Source organism: Calonectris borealis, chromosome 21 (assembly GCF_964195595.1).
Source record: "Calonectris borealis chromosome 21, bCalBor7.hap1.2, whole genome shotgun sequence".
Lineage (NCBI taxonomy): Eukaryota > Metazoa > Chordata > Aves > Procellariiformes > Procellariidae > Calonectris > Calonectris borealis.
In genome coordinates, this window is record NC_134332.1 from 2645991 (window position 1) to 2672523 (window position 26533).

Consider the following 26533-nt stretch of genomic DNA (forward strand, 5'->3'; position numbering starts at 1 on the left):
GCCGGCCCTGCAGCGGGGCTGGGGCACGGCTGGTGCTTTGGGGACCCCGGTCCTCGGAGCGGGGGTCGGGGCAACCACACAGCCCTTCCAGCGAAGGGCTCTCACTGGGCCACCGCGGAGGTCCAGGGGGCCAGGCAGGGCTGGGTTCAGCATAGTGGGCCCCCTCAGCAGCCCTTCCCCAGGCTCTGCTCTCCCGAAGGGGCCAGGGCCTGGTTTAAATGACACCCACGGGAGAGGCGATCCCCTTGAGGAACAGCATAAAAGTTTATTGTATGTAAGAACCAAACCCATGAGATATGTACACGTATTTACAAGACAAAACGAATGAGCCTAATTATTTACAACAAGAACCGTCCTTCACAAGTCTGTACATCGAGAAGTGATTGTGAAAACGTATCTACAAGCGGGATCCAGCGGCCGTGGGCAAGACGGAGATAGAAACGAAATCGAAGGGCGAGGTGATGGGCACCGTGTAGTCATGGACCTCGGCGGGGCTGGATGGTGGACACTGCTGCTGGCCTCCCAGACACGGTCCCCGTCCCTCGGGGCAGCGGTGCGGACCCTCTGGCCTGTTGTGTCCCGAGGATGGTAGATGGGAGGTGGCTGCTTTTCCTCCTCTTTGTCTCAAAATAGCTGATCCATGCCCCAGCGCCTTTCTGGGCCATCTCTCCTTCTCCTGGTGCTGGGTGTCTGGCCCCATCCCTTGCCCCACAAGCCACTGGAGGGGGCAGGCTGGGAGCTGGGGGGGTCTCCCAGCGCCTGGGAGTGTTACAGCTCGCTGAAACGCACCGCTGGCTCCAGCTTATGGGACAGTGCGGTGAGGACCTTGTCGAACTTCTCGTAGCGCTCGGCCTGGCTGCTCTCGGCCCCACGGCTGCCCCAGAGCAGCCGCAGCTGGAACTCAGTGCTGAAGATCTCCAGCAGCTCTGCTCTGCCCTGGAACCCTGCAGAGAGGGAGAGTCAGTTCCCCGGGATGGGATGGGGACCCTGCGCCCGTGGGACGCTCTGTCTGGTGCTGGGCTGGAGCTGCACACTGGGAATGCAGCAGAGGGAGAGGGGCTCTGTGTCCCCATCGCTTACCCTGCAGCTTCACCTCAGCATTGGTGTGGTAGAGCCCGCCATGGTGGGCCACCATCCGTGCCGCCTCCAGGTGGGCCATGACCACCTCCACACCGTTGTCGGTGGTCTCCCAGGGCTCGGGGCTGTCCGTGAGAGCCTCATCCCGCTCCAGGAGAGTCACAAGGGGCATGACGTGGGGAAAGGTGGTGTTGGTCAGCGGTGGCCCTTCTGCGGAGAGAGGCACCCTGAAGACCCCGCGTGGCCCCATGCCCCTGCGTCCCCCTCCCCATCTGCCTCAGCCCTGTGGAGCGCTCATGTGGCCACACAGCCCCGCGAAGCCAGGCTGCCACCGCGCTCCCGGGAGAGGCTTTAAGGCTCAGCTGTAGCACAGCAGCGGCTGTGGCTCTGTGATCGTTATGCCCGGGGCCATCGCCTCGTTCAACACCAGCTCCTCCCAGCCGGGCTTTCTGGTTGTGCCGGGAGGGGAACGCTGCTGTCCCTGTTCGGGCTGCGTCTGCGTTTCCCGGGGCTGCGATGGGGAGCAGGTTTGCAGAGCCCAGAGCGCTGGGTGTTGGAGAGACGTGGCTTTTCATCTTCCCCGACTGGCCGCCCTGTCCCCTCGGCTTGGCACGCACCACCATGTGAGCACAAGGGTTTGGCTCAGCCAAATTGTGTTTGTGCCCAGCCGCTGGTTTTATTTAGTTATGAAATGCTTCCTTGGGAAGGAGGGGGCAGCTGAGGCCAAACGGGCCCTGCCGGGTGCTGGGGCGGTTCAGCAGCCAGAGGGGAAGCGTCTGGCACTGGCTGGGAGAGGGTCAGAGCTCTCAAACGCATCCCCCTCCAGCGAGGCTGTGCCCAGATGAAGCGGGAAGGAGCAGGCAGGCAAGAGAAGGGGAGTTGCTCCCGTTACCTTTCCCTTCGTTCAGGCTCTTCAGGAACGGCTTGAGCTTCTTCTCGTAGAGGATCGCACCCTCTGTGTGCCGCTGCCGCAGCACCATCCAGGTCTGCTCCAGCCGGGAGATCTGAAAGTAGATGGGGCAGATGGAGGGTGCTGGGGGCAGCGCAGCCCCCGGGCATCAAGCTCCAGGCTCGCAGGGTGCTCCCAGGGGGGCACAGCCTGGCCCCAGAGCCATGGCCCTCAGCCTTGCACACAGCAGTGCCTGCTGCTCCCCAAAACAGCCTCCTCCACCAGCGCTCACGGCCAGAGACGGCACATCCCTGGCACCAAGGCTGGGTTCAGGATTTCTCCCCCCTCCCTGTGCCCCAGGGCAGCAGCTTCCCCGCGTCGCAGCGGCCTTGAAGATGAGACACAGGGAGGGGGCAGCCGTTCCACCTCCTTTGTGCAGGCAGGAAGCAAGACTTCCCAGCTGGGCTCGATTTAAAATTGAATTTTAATCTCCTTTCATCTTCCAAAGGGAGCAGTGTGGCCCGGAGACGCTGCTGCCACAGCCTTGAGACTGATTTGTATTGTACTGGAGGGCAGATTCATTTCCTCCCAGGAACACAGCCCAGCACAAAACAAAAAGCCCAACCACCGAAAAACAATCGGATCCCGGCGGGACTGGGCTGTCTGCTCCACGGAGGGGACGGCTCTTCCCCTTCCCTGCTTACATCCCAGCAGATGTGGTCCCACACCTCCTACCTTGGGCATTTTCCCCCTTCTCCCACTCCAATGGGTGTCGGAGCCCACAGGACACGGGGAGAGGGATGTGTTTTGGGTGAGGGGGCTGAGCCCAGGCCACGAGGACAAAGGGAGCGTTTCCATACCTGTGTCATTTCCAGGGCGTTCATCACAGCCGCAAAACTGAACATGTTCCCCATGGTGCTCTTCAGCTCGGCAGCCAGCTGGATGGTTTTGTGGAGCAGGGCCGCCCGCTCCTCCGTGCTGCCAGTGCAGCCCAGGATGTCCACGGCGATCATGATGGACATGGTGTGAAACCTGCCGTGGGGCGAGATGCAGAGCGGGGTCAGCGTGGGGGGGCTGGGGATGCTCCCGGGGCTCGGCCAGGGCTCCTCCAACCTGAGAGATGCAGAGGACCCCCCTGTGCCAAGCTGGGGACACCCCAGGGGAGCTGGGCTGTGCCGTGCGGGGGAGCCCGGTGGGCTCGCCTCCGCCGCGGCGTGCCGTACCGTTCCAGCAGGTCGAGGCGGAGCTGGTGGCCGTGGGGCAGGGTGAGCAGCTCCATGCCAGAGCTCACCCCCATGAGCCGCTGCATCTCCACCGTCACACCCAATATCCGGGCGACCTGGCAAGAAAGGTGAGAGCTAATTAGACCTTTGTTAATTGAGGAGAGGCTGAAGCGTCCTCAGGCAGCCTCTTGCCCCAGCCCAGCCTCTGCCTGCCCCAGCTGATGCAGCGTGGCAGAGCCCAGCAGGGATGCTCCAATGCTCGGGGGTGCCCCGATGCTTGGGGGTGCCCCGATCCCCTGCCAACCCAGAGCGATTGGAGGGCAGTGGTGCCCATCCCTCCTGCCTGGCCCCGGCCGTACCAGGCAGTCCACTTTGGTGATGTGTTTGGCCAGTGTCTTCACGTCCACCTCTGCCAGCAGCTCTTTGACCTTCTTCAGCACGGCCATCTCCAGGGGTTTGTTCTCCAGGGGAATAAGCAGGGACTGGAAGGCCGCAGGGTTGAAGGAGGAGGTTGTCTCCATGGTGGGGGGCACAAAGCCCGTGAAGTCCAGCTCTCCTTTCAGCCTCTGCCCTGCCTCTGCTTCCCCGGAGCCATTCTCCACAGTCCCTCTCTGTCCTTCCTCCACCTTTAACCTCTCCACGTAGCTCTTTGTTGGCAGCTGCTTGGTGTCATGAGCTGGCCGGTCTCTGCTGACGGGCGAGGTGGGGTGGAGCTGGCAGTAATGCCCCGTGTCCGGGTCGCTGTAGCTGTTGACGGAGGGAGAGGGGGAGGCGCGGGCGTACCCGTGGCAGGGAGTCGAGTGGGTGCTGTGGGCAGGGTCTGGCAGAGGTTTGCTGTTGTTCCCTGGGCACAGCTGGGGCTCACTGGATCTTCTTATGACTGGAGAGGCCGGGGCAATCCCGGCTGCTTGGCAGGCATGCGGCTTTAGCCGTGTAACTGTAGGGAGCAGAGGAGACCCTGTTACCAGAGCCTGGAGATACGCACATGCATAGGGACCACGGATGCAGCAGCCCGGGGATGCAGAGCTCAGGGAAAGCCCTGCTGCCCGAACAGACTCAGCTGGTCCCAGGACAGTGGGCTGAGGGCTGGCTGAGGTCCCACCCTCAGCTCAAGCCCTCCGTCAGGACAGTTTTCTTTGCTGTGCAAAGAGCCGGACGGGGTTTCGCTAGCAGGGAGTGATGCAGGGGCTTGTCTTTACAGCCAGCTCCATCCCCCTCCCCAGGTCCCTGCATCACCCGTGCCAAGCCCAGCCTGACCCATGTCCCCACCGTCCCCAATGGGATGGAGAGCCAATGCCTACCTGTGCTGTAGGCGGGTGACGCTGGGTTCTCGGAGATGGGGGACATCGGGGAGTGCAGATCTTGGATCTGGTCCACGCTGACAGCACAGTTGCGAATGATGTCTCTGTGGTGGGGCAGGGACACGCTGGGGAAGGGGCAGACAGGGCAGGTTAGTCCCTGAAAACAGGGCCCGGGCAAGGTCAGAGGGGCTGGGATGAGGGTTTGCTGCTCCATCACCTCCCCACGGGTCATCACCTCCTTCCACAACTACCCATAATGAGCTGAACCCATAACGAGCTCAGCTGGAGCAATGAGCGTGCAGTCCCTGCAGGCAGCTGGGAGCAGAAGGGGTCAGTACCTATATAAAGCAGAGACAGCCCTGCCTGCAGGGAGCTTGGTCCTGGGGAGCAGAGCAGAGGAATGCCCTGATGCCAAGGTACTGCTTTGGGGTGAGGCATGGGATGACTCCAGGGTGCTGTGGGGAAGTGGGTCTGGCAAAAAAGTCATGGGGGGTTGTTTTCCAGGGTTGTGCTGCAAGGTGGTACCTGCTGCTGGCTGTGTTACTCTATTTCCACCTGAGAGCTATGTCGGGATAGCTAGATTAGCTGTTGCTCGAACCTAAAGCTTTAGGAGAGGTGGAAAATGTCTGGAAGCTGGACTCGGAGCCCAGCAGGCGCCTGACGGAGGTAGTGAGGTGCCTGGGTCAGTGAGCTGCAGTGCGTGTGCTTCAAGGAGCTGTATAGCAAGCAAGGAGGTCTTGGGCTGGTGGGGCAGAGGTTGTGGCTTGATGCAAACACCAAGTCAATGGTGTTGCAAGAGATGCTGTGTCTGGGGTGGGCTGAGCGCAGGGAGGCAGGGCAGGTAATTTGCTGCCCTCCCTGGCACGGGTGAGGACTGGGCTGCCGTGATGTGTTCAGTCTTGAGCGCTGTGCCTCTGCAGTGGGAGGAGGATGGGAGAGCAGCAGCGGTGATAAGGGGTTTGGGGAAAATGTGAGTGGTGAGGAAAGACTGATGGATCTGGGCTCTTCTTCTGGAAACACATATGCTCTCCTGGAAGTCTGAGTGTTTTCCTTTTCCCTGCCATAACAGTTGGTTGCCTGTTCTCTGCTGGCACGTTCTCATCCTGCCCTTGGGCTGAGAAGGTCGGGGTGGTGAGAAAGCAGCTTGGTTCAATGACAGGGTGTGGGACAGGCTGTGTCCTACTGGGGAGGCAGGAGTAGATGGGTCACCCCCGCTGCTGCGTGTGAGGATGTATGTGTGGCTCTGCCTCCCCTGCTGGGCTCTGGGCAGCCCAGGGCTGCTGAAAGCAAGCCGTGCAAAGGAAATCTCCTTCTCCATCTCTGGAAAAGCCCAACTGCTCCAAGGTTAAGGTGAGCAGATCAGCCATGCGGAGGCTGTGATTTGGGGGCAGACCCCCACCAGCACAGCTCCATTGGTCTCCTCCTGCCCATCAGGCTTTCAGCTCCGCTTGCTAACTCCTTGTAAATGCTCCAGCTGAACAGAAAGGGCTCTAAAACTAAAAGGGCCCTTCAAAAACAAACCAACAAATGCCCTCTTGGTGGCTAGAACTGGCTCTCCCCTTGCATCTGCTTGGGAAAGCTCGGCTCCCTGGCTCTGACAAGCCCTGACATGCTGGCAATCCTGGACTGGAAGATTGTAAAACACTCTCTGGCTTCTGGCCTGCGATGCTAAAGTCATGTCTGCTCACTGGGTGTCTGCTGCGGTAGCTCAGTGTGGCTGGCAGCCGGCCTGGGAGAAAACCCCAGTTCCAGCTGGGTACTGGTTCCTCCCCCCATACCTTTGCTGGTCTCTCTCTGCACCTGAGCGAGGATAGTTTCCATCCTCAAGCCCAAACCCCTGCCCTGCACCCAGGGAGCAGGGACCAAGTGTGGCCCTGCCTCTTTCCCAGGGGCTGGTCCCCTGGCCAGCTGAGCTGGGATGAGATCGTGTGCTCACCTGGTCGGGCACCCCTCAGCCCTCGTGATCTTGTCTGCCGTCAGGCCATCTGTCATGGTGATGCTCCTCCTCTTGATGTGCCCCCCTTTCTGGGTGGTGGGGCTGTGGGGTCCCCCATGCTTGCCGTTGCCCAGCCCATAGCTGGCTTCCAGGTAGCGTAGGGGGAAGGTGCGGTTGATGGGGCAGTAGACGATGGCTCCGCTCTGCTCAGAGATGGCCTTGCGGTTGCCCACATAGAAGCGGACAAGAGCAGGCACGTTGTCAAAACTCTCCTGCTCGAAGAGGTACTGGACGCGGGTATGGCCCTCGCTGGACTTGACTGTCACCTTGTTGATCTTAAAATGGAGGGGCTCGTTGCGCCAGCGGCATGTCAGCACATAGTCACCCAAGCTGGTGAGCGAGTCGCGGATGAGGAAGTCGCCGTTCCTCTGCACGAGGCTCTCTGACACCTGGCAGGGGACAGGGCAGTGGCTCAGACATGGTCATGCTGGATGGACTGGGGGGCATGGGTGGATGCTCCACTGGGGCATTGGCTCGTTCCCCTTGCCCCTGGCTCTGAGCTGCAAGAGGGCATTTCCTGTGGCAAAACCAGGCAGCTCAGGCTAACGAAGCCCTTGCCCAGAGGCTTCCCAGGAGGACAGACTGGTGGTTCTGTGTGGCCTGCGGGTACTCTTCCCCAAGCAGCCCAAGCAAAGGGTGCCCAGAGCCACCCACCTTCCCCTCCTCACCTCCCGGGGGATGCGGCCGTGGTACCAAGCGTGGCTGCGCAGGTCGGTGCTGCTCAGCTTCAGCTCCTCTTCCAGCTCCTTGTGAAGCTTCTCCGGTGACGAGTCAAGGATGTATTTCTCCTTGGAGAACTGTACAGGGGAGGAGACAGCGTCAGCCAGTGCAGCAGTGCAGGGCCTGGGAAGGGAAGGGCTGGCCTTGGGATGGGCTGGCAGGGTCCCTATGAGGACTGCATGGCATGGCATGGGCACTGGTGAGGCCACCCGCCAGGAGCAGACCTGTCCCCGGGGGACAGGTAAGTCAGAGCTGTGTGTGATGATCGCTGCTTGTGGCAGAGGATGCGGGTGGGATAACATGCCTGTTGACGGTCAGGTCCTGCCACCAGGAGCACTTGGAGGGTCTCCTGGTGGCATGTCCCCATGGTGCCTGACCCCAGCGTACTGGCCCTCTGCCCCAGCTCAGAGCTGAGTGTGGCTGGGCAGGAGAAAACCTGCCCCAGCTCCCTCCCAAATATCTCCAGGGCTGAGCCATCGCGGGAAGCACTCTTCCACGAGGAAACCTGCATTATTCCTCCTCCTTGAACCACCCACTGTGGTCCCTCCTCCAAAGGGTTAACTCGCTGTGTTTAGCCTGATGATGGCATGAATAGTAATGCCAAATGTAAAGGGAACCTTCTGCGAAATTAGCTTTTACCGGCACTGGTGCACCTGAGCCTGGAGGATGCAATTTGCCCCCTCCCTTCCCCCGGAGAGATAAGGGATGGCGTCATGTCTCCCGTTGGCTGGAGCCGGCCGTGCTCCCTGCCCGCTGCTTTGCCAGCATTCCCAGAGGGCAGCTGAGGATGCCGAGCTGCCGGCACAGTGGAGCCGGTGCTTGTTTGGGGAGGCGAGCGCAGGCTCAGTGTTCCTGCGGGCTCCCCACGCAAAGCCAGTTCCCCCGGTCAGCGCAGCAGCTTTGAGATGAGTCCTGCGGTGGTGCCAACACTAGTGCCTTGGCAGCGCCATGTGGTGGCACGGGGCCGGGGAGCCAGGACTCCTGGGCTCCCCCCACATCCCAGATGTGTGCTGTCCTGCAAGGGGAACATGTGTGCCACTGCCATGGACCTGGGAGCTTGGATGGGGCTAGTAGGGTGTCCCAGTGCACTGCAAGGGTGGCTTGGTGGCCTGACTCCACCTCTGGTGGCAGTGCCAGCATGAGGAGGCACTGCAGGCTGGCCTGCAGTGGTGCCGTGGTGCTTGTTAGGGTGGGGTGCTGCTGGTGTCTCTGAGGACATGCATGGGCTTGAAACCCTGCTGACACCGCTCTGGCGCTGCCGGAGGAGCAGGCTGGCACTCATGGCTGGCCTTGCGCGGCGGCTGGTTCCCCAGAGTATCGGGGGCTGCAGCCCCATGCCAATGCACTGGGCACCTGCCTCGGAGCTGACCCCTTTGCCCAGCACCTCATCCTCTGTGTCCCGTATCAATTCCCTCTGCTCCTCTAGCAGTTGTGAGCAGGGGAAACTGTAGAGTACTGCGCTGCTCTCCTGCCTTGCACCCACTGCTCTCTGGGACCTCACTGAGTCCCTCAGCAGGAGCCTGATCCCAGCTCTCTCCCTTCCCCAGGGGAGATGCTCCATCCCCCGTGGTAGCTGCGTTCATCAGCCAAGCCAGGCAGCGACGCTGTCCCGGCAACCCTGCTCCAGCCTGGGGAGGTGGAAGGAGGCTGTGAAGGGCCTGTGTGATGGACCGTGCTCTCCAGGGCTTGCCCTCACCAGCCTCGACCTGCCCCTGTTCCTCCCTTCCCAACTCTTATCAAGTCAAAAGGTGCTGGGACAGTGGAAGCAGCCTGTGAAAAGACTATGGACTGAACTCAGACTTGCTCATCCGACTGTGTTTACCCCCCTATGAGAGGGTCCTGCTCGCTGGAGCCATGGGGACCTGAACCAGGAGACGCATGGGTTGTCCCTTCCTGACCGAGGGTTGCAGGGAGCCGAGTGCTCGCTGCTGCTCTGGGACCCTTGTGGAGACAAAGCCACCTGGCGCCGCTGAACCCTATTAAAAATAAATGGTAGCCGGCGGATGCTGCCGAGGTCCGGCTGCCTCTCGGGGGGCCGAGGCCGAGCAGATGCCGTTTCCATGACAACCCATCCGCTGCCACCGAGCAGACCTGGCTCGGCCAAGCAGTGGTGGGGGACCCTTGGCTGCGGCACCCTCCCTGTGGCGCGGCTCACCCCAAACTCTGGGGCAGGGGGGGACCCCCTGGGAGCCTCTCCTGTCCGTGCAGGCTAAAGCTGTCAGAGCTGAGCCAGGAGCGGTTTGGAGCCGGTGCTCCCCCCGCCACCCCTGGAGCGGGGATTAGCGCCTGTTCTGCTCAGTGCTGTACATCTGGGTTTTTCCCCAAATCCTCCCCATGCAAATGTGCAGGATAACAAACACAAACCCAGCTGAGCAGTGCCCGGCGTCTCCAAGCCTGGATTTGGGCAGCAGCCGGCTGGCATCCATGCCAGGAGCCAGGTGCTAAGCTAGCAGGAGAGAACAGGAGGTTTGGGAGAGGCGAGGGAGGTTTTGCATCTTGCAGACGGGGGAGGGAAGCTAGTCGTGGGCAGAGGGTGCTGCGAGCCACCTTCTCCAGCCTGGAGGGCACTGGCTCCTTGGCCAGGCAATGAGATCCCATCTGATTTGCATGGCCACCAAAAAGCCACTGCTTGGAGTGACTGCGTGGTTATGATAGCCGGGGAGGCAGCAGGACACTGATCATGGGGAGCCCTTTTCCTTGTGCGATGTGACTCTGGGGACTGGCTCTCATTATGAGTCTCTCACACTCTTCCAACACGCACTAGTTGCTGCCGAAATCACCTGGCTGCTCCCCTCTCTGTGCGGGAGCTAGGCTCACCGCAAGCCAAGACCCATGTGCTGTGGAGGGATGTGCTTCTTCCAGCCCCCCGAGCCCTTCAGCAGCGATCGACTTTCCTCTGCTCCGCTTGGTAGTGTGTCTTGGAGGAGGCCAGCTCGCAGGCTGCCAGCTGGCCGGGCGCCGAGGCGCGGGCGCTGGCAAGGCACGGCATGGCAAGGCGGTGCAGGCCAGCCGAGCGCTGTCAGGAGTGTGTAAGCGGATGTCTGAGCGTCACGCTGAAAAGGGCACCGCTTGGCACACTCGGCTGCGCTAAGAGGACATCAAAAGATGTACGGCCTGATGTGAGGTCTTGCATACTAGTGGGTTGGGTGCAGGGAAAAGCCTTGACTTCCACTAGCACCTAGCTCGAGTCCGTGTTGCTGGCATCCTGAACGGAGAGCCCCAAGGCCTCTTCCAGTTGAGCGGGAAGAAATGGGGATTAGAGCGGTTCTCTGAACCGGCCGCACCAGACAAACCAGCTCAGGAGCTGCCAGAGACGATGCCAAGCTCTGCTTGAGGAATCCCAACCAGCAGCCAAGCTGGCTTGGCTGGAGGAAGGAGAGCTCCTCCATCACATTCAGCACCCTGATGGGCTGTTTCACAGTCCCGGGGCTGGGGAATCCTCTGGTGCTGCCATGCAGCCCCCAGGAGGAGGCAATTCCTGGGGCTCTCCATCCCTGCCCACTTCTATAACTCTCCTTGCTGCTTTCTTGGGGGAGGAAGCGCCTCCAGTCCCAGCTGAGGGGCAAGGACTGGAACCGACAGTGGAAGGGCAAGAGCTGGGGTGTGTGTGTGTGTGCTGACACTGTGGTACATGTACGTGTAAAATGGTGGCTCTCGCTCTGCCTGGTGTAAGGAGAGCTTCAAAGGCTGGCGTTTGGCTTTTTCTCCTTGCAAAGGTAATCTTACAAAACAGGAGTGATTTGCAGTCTGCTTTCCTGCTCTCCCCTCCCAGATCTGGAGGAGTCGCAGCTGAGGATGAAGTCAGCTTGGAGAGTAAGGTGTACTCGCACCCCACCCGGCTCCTCTGCTGATAACATCTGACTAACCTCGGGGCACCGAGCGCATCTGTTCTCCCTCCTGCTCTCGTGCTGCCCGACCTGTGCTGGGACCCTCACTAGGGAAATCCCAACTCCTTCTGGAGTTTTCCATCCCTGCTCTGGCTCTGCAGAGCAGCTGCAGGGCCTGGGAAGCAGAACTGGGAGGAAATGGAGTAATGTGCCATTGGGATTAGGTGTATGGGGAAAGCCCCAGAATCGTGTGAGGGGTCTTCTCCGCTTCCTCGGTACCTGGCAATGGGCTACTTCAGTGAAGTATTTCAGAGCAAACATCCTTGCTGAGACACAGCCAGCATCACATCAAACCTAAGAACCGGTCTGTGTGCCTGCCTGGTGCAGGACTGCTGTGCTCACCAGTCCAGCTGCCAGGTACCGCCCAAGAATGGTTAGTCCACTGAGTGACCACAACAAGAAAATCCCACCACAAACAACCCTCAAGTCGTTATGGGCTTGCTCTTTGTCTGCACGCCCTGCTGTGAGCCAGTCCGACCTACTGATCTTGATATCCATATGGAAAAGAACTCATTTGTCCCTCTGTCCTGTCTCGTGATGACTCTGGGTATCTAAATGGCCTCTGAGAAGGCACCAGCCCATCTATCCACCCCATGGGTGACTGAAGGCATCTCTTGGGTATGCCAGATCTCCATTAGTCCCCACTGAAGGCAGACCTTGACTCAAGACCTTTGTCCTGGCATTCAAAGCCCTTTGTAGGACTGATCCTGGCAACCCACAGGGTCTCCTCTCCCCTTGTCTGTGCTCCTTTGTGGCAGCTCTGGAGCAATTATGTCTGGCTGGCAGGGGTGGGGTGCAGCTGGGGTTGATGGCCAGGAACATCTGGGTGCTCTAAGGTGGGACAAGTGCCCCACGTTACATCGTGGGGTGGCAGAGTGCACTGCTACTGCTGCCCTGGGGGAGTGGGTCTCCAGTGCAGTGATGGGGTATGTGTATACACACATTTCCATCCATCTATATATTACTTATCTCACTCCAAGACGGCGGCAGCGGCTGCTGCTGCATCCCTTTTCAGAGCTGCTATTGGCCAGAAATGATGTCAGTGCTTCCCAGGCTGGGTGCACTGCCATTGGCGGTGAGCAGGGATGCGGCTGTCAGCTGGAAACGCTCCAGTCATTCATGGGGACTTCAGTGTGTGTTTGCTGGGCACGCTTGGGCACAAATAGATGGTGAAAGATCTGGCAGAGCCAGGTGAGCACTTAGGGCTTCACTTTTAACTCTTTCTGGGGTCGGGATGGAGTGCCCTCCATTCCCTCTCTCATCCCTGCATGAGAGCCAGATGCTCACCTGTCTCTCCCTTGTTCAGACAGCAGCTCACTGAAAGCACCCCATCATACCCTGCAACGTGCAGCCCAAGGGCTGCTGCACTACAGCACGTCCCCCTGTGTTGCTCGGTGCTCTTTGGACAACCAGGAGAAGCTCTTCTGCTTTTCCCTCTTCGCCCCCACTAGCAATCAAAATCCCTGGCTTTGCACTGAGATCAGCCGCAATCGTGACAAGACTTGAAATGCTGCTTCTGGGCTCCCTCTTACCCAGCATAATCTCTAAAGCTCAGCACCTACCTCACTCAGCAGGAGTATTGAATAAGGCTGCCAGCTCTCTTGGCTGCTGGCTCCCTTCTAACTTGCAGTATGCTACAGCTCTTGCTTCAGACCAGAGCCTGCTTGGCTCCTGCAATCCTAAACACCTTTGCTCTCTAACTTGGTAAAGAAGGGAACCAATTCCTAGTGCTGTGCCCCTCCTATGCAAATGCCAGAGTCCAAAAATAGGACACCTAGACTCATGCCCAGACAGCAGCAGTGCTGGAAGCACCACAGGACAGGTGACAGATGGATCCCAGCTTTCTCCCACCAGTCAGACCTGTACAGTGCAGCACATACATGGAGACCCAGGCCAAGGAGCTGTGCATTCGTCTGGGCCTGGTCTCTCCTCTGTGCTCAGTGATGCTCCCAGCACATGCCATCTTTTGGGGGATGCTAAATGCTCCCCTTTGTGAGGTCTGCTGCAGGTGAGGGCTCCATTCAGAGACTTGTGCTACCTGTCAAAAGTGCTGGTCTGGGGGGATCCGGCGAATTTGGCTCTGTGGCCCTGGCTGCAGAGGGGGCTGAGCTCTGCCCCGTGACCTGGTGCTTGGCTCATCTCACACTCGCTACCTCCTTGACGAACGCAGGCAGGCACGCTGCCCGCACCCAGCCCTGCCAGCTCCGTGCTGAGCGGGGCAGTGCTGGGGGCAGCGGGGCTCCCCGGTGGGACCCCGGGGAGGCCGTCCCCTCGCACCCGCTCTCCAGCGCTGCAGTCCGGGGGCCGGAGCTGCCTCACGGCGGGTGCGGGGCCGGGGCTCGGCCCGTGCCCCCGGTGCTCCCCCTCCCACTGTAACCCCGCCGCCTTCCCCACGCGTGCGGGCGCACGGAGCCGCTGCCCGGCGGCACCCGCGGGGTCTCTGCGCCGAGCGCGGGGCAGCCGGGCCGGCCCCGGGTCCCCCCGCCGCCCCCGCTCACCTGGACCTGCATGAAGGAGCCGCGGTAGAAGCAGCAGGCAGCCGCCGACAGGGCGCTCCACAGGCTGCACCGCTCCGTCATGGCGCGGCGCGCCCGGCCGGGGCTGCCCCGGCCCGGCCCGGGCTGCACCGCCACTGCCGCCGCCGCCGCCGGGCTTCAATTTCAGCCGCTTCCCCGATTACCTCATCCCTTGTCGGCATCGCGGGGCGGTGCCGGCGCGGCAGCTCCGCCCCGGCCCGCCCCGCGGGGCCGCCGGCGCCCGCCCGCCCCGCCACCGCGGACCCCGGGGGAGCCGGCGCCCCCGGCGCTCCCGCGTCGCGAAGGGAACCGGCACCCCGGCTGCCTGCGCCCTGAGGTGAACCGGCACCCCTGAGGGGAACCAGGTCCTCTGAGGGGACCCGGCAGCCCTGAGGGGAACCGGCACCCCGGCTGCCTGCGCCCTGAGGTGAACCGGCACCCCTGAGGGGAACCAGGTCCTCTGAGGGGACCTGGCAGCCCTGAGGGGAACCGGCACCCCGGCTGCCTGTGCCCTGAGGGGAACCGGTTCCTCTGAGGGGACCCAGCTCCTCAGAGGGGAACCGGCACCCCCGAGGGGATCAGGCACCCCTGAGGGGACCTGGCACCCCAGCTGCCAGCACCCTGAGGGGACCTGGCACCCCTGAGGGGACCTGGCACCCCAGCTGCCTGTGCCCTGAGGGAAACGGTTCCTCTGAAGGGACCCAGATCCTCAGAGGGGAACCGGCACCCCTGAGGGGATCAGGCACCCCTGAGGGGACCTGGCACCCCAGCTGCCCGCGCCCTGAGGGGTTCTGGCACCCCTGAGGAGAACCAGCTCATCTGAGGGGATCTGGCACCCTGGCTGCCTGCACCCTGAGGGGACCCGGTGACCCCGAAGGGAACCGGCACCCCAGCTGCCTGTGCCCTGAGGGGACCCAGCTCCTCAGAGGGGAACTGGCACCCCTGAGGGAATCAGGCACCCCTGAGGGGAACTGGCACACGGGCTGCCTGCACCCTGAGGGGACCCAGCACTCCTGAGGGGACCTGGCACCCCTGAAAGGAACCAGCACCCTGGCTGCCTGTGCCCTGAGGGGACCCAGCCCCTCAGAGGGGAACCGGCACCCCTGAGGGGATCAGGCACCCCTGAGGGGACCCAGCAACCCTGGCTGCTTGTGCCCTGAGAGGAACTGGCTCCGCTGAGGGGATCAGGCACCCCTGAGGGGACCCAGCATCCCTTATCTCCCTATCCCAAATCCACCTGCTCTTGTCAGTGAAGCACACGGGTCAGGGACAGCCTCGTCCCCTCTCGCCCACCCTGTGTCTTCCTTCACCCCCACCCTGGTGATGCCTTTCTGGGGGGAGACACTGGTGCCTGCCTCACGCGGCGGGGAGCCGGCTGCCTGCTTCCCGCGTAGGCCGTCTCCGAGTTGCGTTTAATTAAGGTTCCGCTTTGGTTTAATTAAGGCCACGGTTTCACGTATGGGATCCGCGAGGCAGCGCTGATGACTCAAAGCATTGCTCCAACCCTGACTCTCAAAAAAAAACCCAAACTCCCTGCCTGAACCCATTGCTGACACCCTCCCCTGCTCATGGGGACAGGCAGGGGCTCCCCCAGCACCCGGCAGTGAGCTCTGCACCTGCTTGCCCGCACCCAGCTGGTCTCCCTCCAGGTCTGTCCCGCACAGCCTGGATTTGACCATGCTTCAGTAACGGGGGGCTTTACGCTCCCATCTGCAAAGCGTGTCCTGCCCCAAAGACCCCCATGCCTCTGGTGCACCCCTGCCCAAGGGGATGCTGTGAGCTCGGAGAGGTATTCCTGCTGCCACCAACTGCAGAACCCTGCAGCCTCCCTGCTAATTAATTCAAACGAGCCCCTCGCATCCCCAGGCAGGGAGGCAGCAGCCAGGGCTGATGAGATACAGGTCCCCTGAGCGGCTCCGCGCAGAACAAAGAGAGCTCGGAGGCGCTCGCCGGGCCCGCACTCTGCCCCTGGTTTTGCAGGGGAGAGAGGAGACGGGAGAGCAGCTTGGGTTTGTAGCAGGACAGGGTTGAAGTGCAGGAGGAAGGGGGGCAGCACACAGCCTGCGGGCAGGGAACACCGGGCGGCGGGTGCTCACGGATCCCATGGGTGCCTGCAGCCCCGCTGGGACAGGCGGGGAGCATGGGCTGTCCTCCTCTCCTCTTGCATGGGGCTGAGGGACAGACCAGATGGCAGCGTGCAGGGAGATGCTGCTCTGAAAGGATCCGACGGTGAATCATCCACCTGCTAAGGCTTCTCCCCCGCGATGGGCTCTGTGGTTTCCTTCCGAGACTCTCGCCGAGGGAGCGAGCGGGAGCCTCATGGGGCACTGCGGGGCGATGCCCCCCGGCTGTGCCCGTGCTACCCCTCCGCAGGGCGAAGCTGAAAACCTCCGACTAAGCGCTCGTGGGGACGCACGACAGCTTTACCGGCTACTGCTCTCCCGAAGGGCAACACCGTTCTGCAGCTCCTTCATCTGCGTGAAGGCCAAAGCTAGGCTGGCTGGGATGTTAGCGAATGGAGCCGAGCGTGCAGCTCCCCCAGGCAGCTTGGAAACACCAACCCGTAGGCTATTATTAAAGCACGTTAATTACCAAGTGCTTATTGATCCTGGCTTTCCGACCCTCCCTAGCTCCCGATTGCACCTCTAATCATGGCAGGCTTGGTGATGAGAGAGCTGGCCCTGGCTGGTTTTTGGCTGAAGCTCAAGGGATGATGTTTGGCTGTTGCTTGGTGCACATCTGGACACAGACCTGCTCGTAAGCCTTTGCTCACAAGGGCTTTGCAGTGCGTCCTCTCCCTCCTCCTGACTCTTTCCTTCATCAGTCTTTTCTTCCTGTCTTTCCTCTGCTCGCCCCCGCAGTGGTGTTTCCCCTCTGCTCGTTTCCCTCCCAGCCGCAGAGCGAGGATGTATTCCAGTGGCAGGTCCCAGCCCCATCCCCACTTGCTCCCAAGGGATCGCAGGCACAGCAGCCAGCACCCTGAGTCCCGCAGGCCCTGGGGCCAAACACTGCTGGGTGCTGAGCACCCTGCAGCCGCATGGGCTCCCAGCCAGGCATGGCACCTGCAACCAGCCAGAGTGCCCCCATCATCCCGGTCACTCAGACTCCAGATAATTACTTATTTGACTAAAATAGCTGCTGTCAGTGCAGCCATCAGTTGCTTCCATGACCGAAGGGAAGTGTGTATAAATCACAGCCCACTGGCCGTGTCTGGACACCACGGGGACGGGAGAGAAATGAAGGTCAGATAGCCCACGTCTGGGATCTGGCTGGAAAGTAGGGAATTCTCCTGGCTCACCAAAAAGAACTCGATCCCAAAGGCAAAGCCATACCCGTTGTTCCACACCTGTATTGTTTCGGTCTATTAACTTACGAGTGATAAAATGCGCCCGTTTCTGGGTGCACACACTGACAGCACAAGGGAAAACACCCCAAACCATCCAGTTCCACCCTTCACCACCTCCTTGCCCTTGCAGGACTTGCTCTACCCTGAGAAGCCCAGTCAGAGCCTTGATGCTCCCATCGGAGCCTCGTTGCTCTGGCACATGTCCCACTTCCAGCCCTGTGAGCTCCCACTCTGCCAGTCCCACATGGCTAAAAGAAGAGGAGAGGAGGGACATCCCACCTGGGGGATCGCTCTGCTACAAGTCAAAAAGCCACATTCGACCCTGCTGTCCAGAGGCTGCCGGTTGCCAGGCCTGGCATGTGGCGTCCTCGTTAGCCCCCAAGGCTGGACCCGGAGGGGAGTGACCCCCGTTAGGAGGAGCAGATGAGCTCAGGGTCCAGCCAGCGCTCTCCTGAGCCTGCTGGTTGGTGCCACCATGGGGGGCTCCCACTTTTCTATGTCTGGTTACAGCCGCCATCGAGAGCCCAAAGTCCAGAAGATGAAGGTTCAGGGCTCTGTACTAATTACACCACCCAAGCCGGGCACCTCAAGTCACTTCTCAACAACCACATCTGCCCAGCGGCATTACATCCCCATCGGGCAACCGGACTCGGGAGGCTCCAGCCCTTCTCAGACAAACTCCCCAAAGGCCATTGCATGGCAGTGACCACCCAGGCAGGTTTTCAGTGCTCCATCCCCAAACCACACAGCACCCCTGCCACCGTTCCTCTGTGCCTGCCCGGCACCCATCGTGCCAGCAGCCTCCTGCAAAAGGGCCTGCTCTCCTCCGGAGCCAGGCGCCTCGCTAATGAATTTCTGGCCAGACATGAAGAGTCCTCAGGAATGTTAATAGTTTGCTGGAGGATAAGCAAGAGATTTGGAGAGATTTACACGGACTTTCATGTGACAGCCACGAAAGTGGCTCAAACCCTTCCATTTCTTTACATGGGGGCGGAGGGAGGAGGCTGCCCCTGTGTCTGCAGCGTTCCCAAGTGATGGGGAGCACGAAACACAGGCAGCTCCTGTGGGAGCAGCATTGGGGGTACCACAAAGAGTTTGTGGTCTCCTCTGCCCTCCCTGGCCTCACTGTTTCTGGCAGGGAATGTCTTCCAGGGCCAAAGAAAGAGCCCGGAGGAGGTGGTGGGACGGGGGGTGCAGAGCTAAGCACCCCGCTGGCATAGGACCCAGCCAGCCCCTGGGCCACCATCCCCCCTCCACCACAGCCCAGCCGGGGCAGGCTGCGATTGCGCTCAGTGTCTTACCTTCACGTATTCGCTGCCAGACTCCAGACCATCGTGGTGGCTAGAAGGAAGGGGAAAAATAAAAATACATAAGTAAAAGGCACTAAGTCATGACAGTCAGGTCAGAGGCGGTGGTGGCACAGCCGGGGGGAGTGGGGGTCTGTGCCCCTTGCCTTGCCGTGGGGCCGAGAGCATGGCCACGGTTTTGGGAGAGGTTCCCAGGGCCCCAGCACTGTTCCTGCCCACTCCGTGCCCACTCTCGGTGCAGGGCTTAGCCTCCCTAATGCGATCAGGGAAGAATGCGGCCTTTTTAGAGGATCTCTCCCCAAATCAGCTTGGGACCATGTGAGCTGAGCCGGGAAGACCCAGTGGCCAGGCTGGGGTCCCCGCGGGTCACGGTGCAGGGGGGTGCATGCTGTTCCCTGGCAGAGCTGCGTTCCCAGTAGGCAGCACTTGGGACACGCCGCCCAGACAAGCGTTTCTGACCGTTTCTCTATGGCCTCGTGCAATCCCACAGAAATCAAACACCCACTGAAGCCAGGGGTGAACTGCAACGTCCTGGCAGAGACTGCAAGATTTGCCCTCCCAGCATACAGGCAAATAGAAACTCCCATTCTCCTTGGTGACATGTTCACTCTTAGCCCTACTGACAACCAACCCAACAACCCTAAGAAGCAGCTGATCCGGCAGCTTCTTTGCCATCATTTCATGGGGGATGCAGATGGCCCCTGCTCTTTCCTGAGCATGTACCAATGCTGCTACTGCTTTTTGTGCTCTTGTAAGTCGAGGTATGTGTCAGTATGGATGAGTCCAAGGGGAAGAACAGAGAGTTCAAAGGGAGAGAGGCTGTAACAGCCTGAGCTGGGATGTGCTACCCTGAGGTCTCGCCTTTCAGAATAAAATAGAAAAATCCAGACTTCTTTAACCAAAACCCAGTACCTGTCGCCTCCCCAGCACCAAGCTTCAGCATGGACATCCCACTGCTTGCCGAGGTCGCCTGCCCGAGCATGGGGCGGCAGCAAGGGCCCTGGGATGGCAGGCTGCCAGCACAAGGGCAGGCAGCTGCAACTAAGAAATAACCAAATCCGAAGGTGTCATAGGCCCGGAATGTCCCTTCCCTGCCAGGAGCCACCTCGCTCCACCTAGTGCCTACAGCCACAGCCGGACCCCTGCCTCATACTGGGAGCTGCTGGGGGTCTTGCACACAAACCTCTCCTGGGAGCCACACTGGTGGCATCCCTGGGGAGTCAAATTCCTCCTCTGTGGGCTCCCTCCAGATTGGGGATGGTGCCTGGTGGCTCAGAAATCAGTCACCCAAAGGGAAGCAGGGATGGCAGAGGCGACTGCTGCCAGATGTTGCTCCACTGCACATCCCCCGTGGCATTACAGCAGGTCCTGCCCGGGTCAGCATGAGCCCCTCGGGGTGTCCAGCCCTGCAGCAGGCAACATCCACTCCTCTTCTCCAAGCTGCTGAAACTGCATGCCCTCCTGTCCAGCTCGGGAGGGGAAAAGGGGCTGGAAATCAAGCCCACACTTTTTTTGGGGGAAAAAAATAGAGGAGCATTTGAGAGGGGGGATGGACACAGACTCCCCGGGCAGCTGCGGGCTGCCTGCCCGCCCCAGCGTGGCCTCTCCAGCCTGTTTGCCTTTCACACGGCCGCAGAGAGCTGCCTGGTGCCGCGAGAGCCGTGAGAAAAACCAGCAGGAGGATGGGGGGCCTCCGGGCAGGAAATTGGGAGCATGGGAGCAGCTGGGAGACGCTGCGAGGGCCCGGGCAGGGGAGGCCCCCGTGCTGGGGAAGGGCAGCAGCTGCGGCCGGGGGGGGGCTGGGCACTGCAGCCCCCCTGGTTCTGCGCATTCCTGGAGGAAACGGCATTTTTGGGGGCAGCCGAGCGCTTGGGAGAAATTCCAGGGCTGCCTTTGGAGCGCGGCCGTGGCTGAGCTGCTGAGACCTTGCGCTACCGCGGTGGCATCAGGGAGTGGGGTTTTGGCAGGGTGGCTGCTCCTTTTGGGCTCTGGAAGGCATCGCAGTGACTTGCAGATGTGCCAAGCTCCGGGCTGGCTGCTGGGAACCATCCAGGGTGATCGTGTGGATCCGGCCCCGGTTTGGAGCCCAGGCTCTGCTTGTCTTCGGACACCGGTGCAGGCTGCACCCCAGGGGAACCAAGTTTGGGCACCTCGTGCCTCAGTTTCCCCCTCTGCAGAGCTGCGTCCTTTGAGGTTTTGGCTGGCAGTGTTGCCAGAGGGGTCTGCCGGCAGCTGCGGGCAGCGCCCTGCCTGCGCCCTGCGGGAAGCGGCATTTCCCGTGCCTCGCGCACGGCCGTGTGCGGAGGGAAGTCGAGTCATGTCCGCTCTATGATCTGCCTGCGGGTCATCTCCCGTTAGTCACCGTGTCCCTGCCGGAGTCACGGCCACCACCTCGCTCCGAGCAGCTCCACAGGCTGGGTGCTGCTCCCTGTCCCACGACAGCGCAATTCCCCTCCTCGAGGGCCTGATCCTGCAGGGACCATCCCTGGGAAAGCCCTCCCATGCGTGGGCATCCTCAGCCCATCCTGCCTTGGGGGTCTGTCCTCACCAGGGATGCTTTTGGGGGGGGCAAAGCAAAAATGTGCCCCAGGGCCATGTTTGTTCCCTGCCGTGCCGCTTTCGGCCCCTCTGCATGGGCGTTGCTCGTGCTGGACAGCTGGCCCCGGCCCCTGCCACGGCCTGGTGGGAACGGACTGTCCCCATCCCCAGGGATGTGCCTGCGCAGGAGGAAGGGCTGGGGCGCGGCACTATCCCGGTCCCGCTTCCGCCCGCCCGCCCCACAGCCAGGCCTGGCCATGGGGATGGCTCCAGCAGATGGCTGCTCCCCGAGCCGGGGGCTGTGGCAGGGGCTCCAAGTAGAGCGCGGAGGGGCAGAAATGCCCCTGATGCCAAGTCCTGCTCTGGTCACTCTCGTGCCTCAGTTTCCCTGGCAAACAGCGTGGCTACGCCCATCATCAGGGCAGTCCCAGATGATGCAAAAGAGCATTTGGCCCTCGATTTTTGGGGACCCAAGTCCCCACTCCCCAGAGCCGAGACACTCCAGTGACCCGCACACATTCCCCTGCTGCTTGGCTCCCAGCTGCCCTGGCCTGGGACCTAAGTAATTTCCGGGGGACAGAGGGTCTGGGTGAGCCCCGCACACCCTCCGCAGGGACCCTCTGCCACTGCTGGGGCTCTGTGCTCACTGGAGGACGTGGCAGTGCTGCCGGCCCCCTGAGACCCCGAGTCTCTGGCCCCCCGAGCCGGCCACAGCCCCCAAGCCGCTCTGCCCTGGCACTGGGTCTGACTGTGGTTTCAGCAGCCGCAGCCGATGTGCTCGCTCTTTCCATGAGCAAACACCGCCACGGGCCGGGGACCTCAGCGGCCAAGCGGCGGCTCTGGCAGCATCTGCGTCGAGGCTTTGTGCCCGCCCCAAGCAAAGCCCCTTCCCAGCCTCTCCCTCCCCGTCCCCTCCGCCGTGCCGGGGTGTGAGGGGTGGCTGGGGGGCCGGGACCCCTTACCTGCCCTGTCCCAGGGTGGGAAACCTCCTGCCCACCGCTGTCATCGGCCCTGTGCGATTCGGCGAGCGCCTCTGCTCCGGGATGGGGAGAAGCTCTCCCAGGCGCTCTCCCGCCTTGCACTGAGCGTTGGGACTTTGGGGCGCGCAAGGCGGTGGCGGACCCTCCTCCTTCCCGTCCCAGCCCTCCTCTGGCCCTCCCTTCGCGGCCGGCAGGAATGTGTGGCCGGCACAGCCCGGCTCCCACCGCCGGCATGAATTCCTCCTCCTCACCGCACTCCTGGGGCCACCCGGACCTCCCGAATGCTCAGCGCCGGAGTGAGGAGCCCCTGGCCCCGGGGCGGTGTGGGGGGAACAGGGGCATCAGGGGCCACCCGAGTGTGGAGAGAGGGGAGTCGGGCCAGGGAAGGGGTGGTACAATGGGACCTTGATTTGGGGAGAAATTTGGAGTCGGCACCTCCGCCTGTGCCCCCAGTCCCATGCACGCTGCTGGGCTGGGGACGCATTTGGCCCCTTGTGCTCAGATGCCCAGGTGATGGGCAGTGGGTTAAAAATCCCTCTTGTTGATTCTGAGGTCAAAACCTTCCAAAAAATCCAACCCTCATCTGAGAGGGCTGAGCCCTCACATTCCCCTGGAGGGTGGGTTTTGTGCCCGGTGTGGGGGGTTTACTGGCAGGTGATGGAAATGGGGAAGGGGCGGCTGGTTTTGGGGATTGCCCCTGTGCCTTGAGAGAGGCAGTGCCGCTCGGAGAGGGGGAGAAGGATGGAGGGGGTGGAAAAGAGGAGAGTGAGAGGTGGAGGGGGCCAGGACAGTGCAGGTCTGAGCTCTCCGCAGCATGTCCCGGCGCTGGAATGGAGCCGCCGGCAGGACAAAGAGATGCCGGGGCTGAGCAGGGCTGCGAGATGTTTCCACCCTGTCCGGAAACAGGAGGGAGCAGAAATCCCACAGGAAACCTCACTCCCATGGAGCCGCTGACCTGGCCATGGTATGGAGCGCTCCGGTCGTGCCGTCCCACCGGCCAGGTGCATCCCGCAGGGACCCTGCTGTGTCCCAGCCCCCTCCCCTTGCCCTGGGGGTGCAGAAAAGGGGTCCCAGCGGAAGGCAGAGCAAACCCAACAGCGCCGTACCTGTCCGGGGAGCTCTCATTGGGATGCTCTTGCCCCTTTTCTGGCAGATCCCCATCAGTGGTCTCCACTCCCGCTGCCACGTCGGGGCTCGGGGTTTGGCTGGGGTTCGGGGCCAGGCTGGAGCTCGGTGCCTCCGTCCTGGGGCAGGAGACGTTCCCTGCAGGCTCCTGGTCCGTCCTGGTCATTGCTGCCCCTGGGGTGTTCACGGGCGGAGCCTCCTTCTCCTCCTGCTCTGCTTGCCCAGTGGCTGAGGGTGAGTCCGTGCCTGGGTCAGGGGTGCAAGACATCTCGGGGGACTCGGGGTTGGGGAGTGGGGCTGTCTGGGGGGTTGTGTCACTGGGGGTCCCTTTCTCCTGGCAGCTCTGGCTACTCTTGGCTTTGCCCAGGCTCTTCCCTGCCTTGCCCAGGTTCAGCCTGGGCATGGTGCCCATGTGGCTGTACATGTCCGACGACCGGACGTAGGGGCCAGGGCTCTTGGGCATGGTGTTGAGATCATCCTGGGTGCTGTCGAAGGGCTCCTCCAGGAAGCCGTGGGGAGGAGGAAGACCCACTCTCAGGTTCTCGGGAGAGCTGGGGGCCACGGACACGCGCCGGAAGGTGAAGGAGCGGGGGATGCTGCTCAAGCTCCCGAAGCCTTTGAACTTGAAAAACTCTGGCAAAGAGACAGGAGAGATGGGTGTGGGGTTACTGCCGGAACGGCGTGGTGGGGGGTCCCGGGGCTCCTGGTCCGGGGTTGCTGTGGGCATAGGGCACTGCACCATGGCGCAGCCTGGTGTCAGCACCGTTACACCGCACATCTCCAGTCCCAGCCCGGCATGACGTCCGTGTGGCCTGGGGTGTGTGTGTTGCTACTCGGGGCATCTCTGCTGGGACCCTGGGAGGTCTGTCCTGGTCCTTCACGGAAGGAGACGTCCCCTGGTGCCCTGGCAAATCTAGCGGCTGCGTTTCCCCACTGCAATTGTAGGGGCGAAGAAAGAAACACTCGCCTCGGTGAGCAGGCAACGACAGAAATGATTTCAAATCTCTTCCTCCCGCCCTCCGCCTCCCTGGTTCCCCTGATGAACTCCGTACAGGGCTGGCAGCTGGGCCCATCCCTGTAGCCTCGGGGCAGCCCTCTCCAGGACGAGAGTGGGGGACATGCCACATCTCCCCAGGGGATGGGGGTCCTGGCCATGTGTGACGTGCCTACGTGTGCACATCTGTCGCCAGTGCGGTGGAGCAGGAAACAACCATCGGTGCGGGGCCTGCTGATGCTCGCGCAGCAGCCCTGGCTGCGGGCAGGAGAGAACCTTCCCACTTCCTCGGCTGAGCACTCAGCCCCTTGCAGCCTCCCTGCAGCTCCCAGCTGCCACCTGCAAGCACTGAGCGCAAAGCGTTCGCTGGAGAAGTATTTATAACCCCGGTGGGCGGCTTTGCATTTCACACCTCGGCCCCGGCTCGGCTCTGCGTGCTGCTATGGTGCAACTGCAGGCCGGTGCCGGTGCTGGCACGAGGATGGCGGCATGCGGGGCGAAGTGGGCAGCGGCTGCAGCTCTGCAGGGCAACATTTCACTGCTGGAGCCCTGGTGCTCTGGGTGCCTCTGGGGGTTTTGCGATGTTTACGCCGCCGTGGGGCTCTGCAAAGCCTCTTCCCCTCCGGGCACGGCGAGTTTGCCGAGGCAGGAAGCGGCACGCTGCGGTGGTGCTGTGTGAGGAACCGGGCGTCCGGGGGCTGCTCAGCCTTTGGACCCCCACCTCCTGCTATCATTCATGGGCTCTACAGGGCATCCCCGCAGCCGGACGGGGCAAAGGGCCATGCAACGGGCTGCAGCAGCCCAAAAGCCTTTCTGCATGGCAGAAACCTCGTGGCCTGGACATGGTTAAAGGCAAAACTGCTTTGGGTTTTATATCCCCTCAGGGTCCGAGCATCCTCCACTGCCTGCTAGGTGGGAAAGGCAACATCAGGGACTTTCCCCATCTCCCTGCTCTCCACCACGAAGGAAAATCCCAGGTGGGACAGGGCCATGGGTTTTGCCAGCGGAGGGGTCCCGGGGGAGTGGAGGGACTGTCCTCACTCCGGCGCCAGCATCACGGCAGGAATGCAGAGAGCAGCAGCAAAGGCCGGCTCCCGCGCAGCCCAGCGCTGGGAAGCAGGGTGAAGGCCACTGCAGCTGCCTTCCGGGGCTCTGGGGGAAACCCGAGGTCTGTGAGAAAGAGCAGAGCTCGCTCCCGGTGGGTACCGAGTGCTTCCTCCGAGAGCGGCCAGCGAGAATCTGCTCCCAGGCTCCCACCCTGGCTCCTCCATGTCACCCCCATCCCTGTGCTGTGGGAGCACCTTGGGGTGCGGGGCCTGGCCACCCCCAGCCCCCGGCACCAGCTTGCACCCCCAGCCATGCACCCTGAAGGAGGTGATTTGGGGAGTGAAGATCCCCAAAACTCCTTGGGCATCCCCCTGGGTGCATCCCAGCACCCAGTGTAGGGCTGGGCTGCAGCAGATTGGTCCTAGTCCCAGCACCCAGCCCCTGAGCCAACAGTACCCAGGCTCACCCGCAGCCGTGGGGATGGAAAACCCCAAAGCCCCTCACCCCAACGACCTCCCTAATGAGACCAGAGCCCGTCTCTGCTCCAAACGTCCGCGGGTGGTAGTGACCCAGGGAGCGTGTGAGCACACACTCACACTCACGCTCACATTCACTCTCATGCATCCCCTCTCCCCGCCAGTCTGTCGAGGTGAGCACCCCATCACCCACCCGCCCCGTCCCGCAGCCACTTACTGAACTTCTTGAAGCCCCCTCGTTTCTGGCCCTCGGCCATGGTCGCATCGGTCGGAGGCTGCGGGGACGAGAAGGGACAAGTTTATAACCGTGAAGCTCTTCCCTGCCCGCTCCTCCCTTCCTGCCCCCCCCCCGCCCTGCAGTCGCTCATCGCTCACTCGGCGTTTCCTCCCCAGTGCTGTCATCTGCTCCTGGCCCCGCTCCTGTCCCTGCCCACCCTCCCGCTGTCCCCGCAGTCCCCATGTCTGCTCGCACCTGCCTGGCTGCTCAGGGGCCACCTCTGGGACCCTGGTTTGGGGATGCCCGGCAGATGTGGACACCCAAAAAACCCTGGGTGCCAGCCCTAGAGGAGGGTGCCAGCCCTATGGAGAAGAGTGCCAGCCCTGCAGCCGAGGGTCTGCCGTGCACATTTGGGGCTCAGCCCCTGCCCTCATCGGGCCCTACGGGGTGACAGCCAGGTGGCATCACTGCCGGCGGGAGCCCCCCACCACCAGCTGTTCCCTCACGCTGGGGGACCTTGGGGTGCCTCGTAGGAGCGTTTCCACGCGGGATGAGGTGGCCTGGGCCTGGCAGGGAGCCGCTGTCCCTGCTGTCCCCTGTTCCTGGGGAACACCTGGCAGTTCCTGTGGCCAGGATACCGGCAGCCGTCTCCACTCCCGCACTTGGAGACCAGTTTCAAACCACCCCAAACCAAGCCATTTTGCACCCGAACGCGGGCATTACTGGGGGGATGGTGTCCCCAGCTGGGCACGTTTCTGCCAGTGGGGCAGGAGCTTGGGGTCCCCCTGGCACCAGGCTCTGGTATCCTCCTGCCCTGGCCATGGGGTCCCCTCGCCACAGCCCCTAGGTGCAGCCGCAGTGCAGAGCCAGGGAGCAGAGGTGCCATTAAATCTC

The 26533-nt window shown here is 62.0% G+C and overlaps 1 protein-coding gene across 2 annotated transcripts; it reads right to left on the reverse strand.

The window, feature by feature from the left end:
• Positions 1 to 242: 242 nt before the first annotated feature.
• Positions 243 to 25746, reverse strand: SH2D3C (SH2 domain containing 3C). Of its 2 annotated transcripts, XM_075170369.1 has the most exons (12): positions 25640 to 25746; positions 22887 to 23538; positions 18257 to 18296; positions 7155 to 7283; positions 6427 to 6875; positions 4491 to 4615; positions 3549 to 4126; positions 3190 to 3305; positions 2827 to 2998; positions 1970 to 2081; positions 1081 to 1287; positions 243 to 944 (listed from the first exon to the last, which is right to left on the reverse strand). In XM_075170369.1, the coding sequence occupies exons 1-12, from the start codon at positions 25677 to 25679 to the stop codon at positions 769 to 771; spliced, it is 2796 nt and encodes a 931-aa protein (XP_075026470.1). In that variant the 5' UTR covers positions 25680 to 25746; the 3' UTR covers positions 243 to 768. The 2 variants fall into 2 exon arrangements, with proteins under 2 accessions (XP_075026470.1, XP_075026471.1); XM_075170370.1 differs by lacking the exons at positions 18257 to 18296; positions 22887 to 23538; positions 25640 to 25746 and adding an exon at positions 13592 to 13672.
• Positions 25747 to 26533: the final 787 nt, after the last annotated feature.

Bases quoted from the DNA above. Each gene is read 5' to 3' on its own strand.
- SH2D3C (XM_075170369.1), bottom strand. From the start codon at position 25,679: ATGGCCGAGGGCCAGAAACGAGGGGGCTTCAAGAAGTTCA. The intron at 18,297-22,886 runs GTACGGCGCTGT...CCTTCCTTCTAG, and splicing joins AATGAGAGCTCCCCGGACAG to CCACCACGATGGTCTGGAGT. The intron at 6,876-7,154 runs GTGAGGAGGGGA...GTCCCCTGCCAG, and splicing joins ACGGCCGCATCCCCCGGGAG to GTGTCAGAGAGCCTCGTGCA.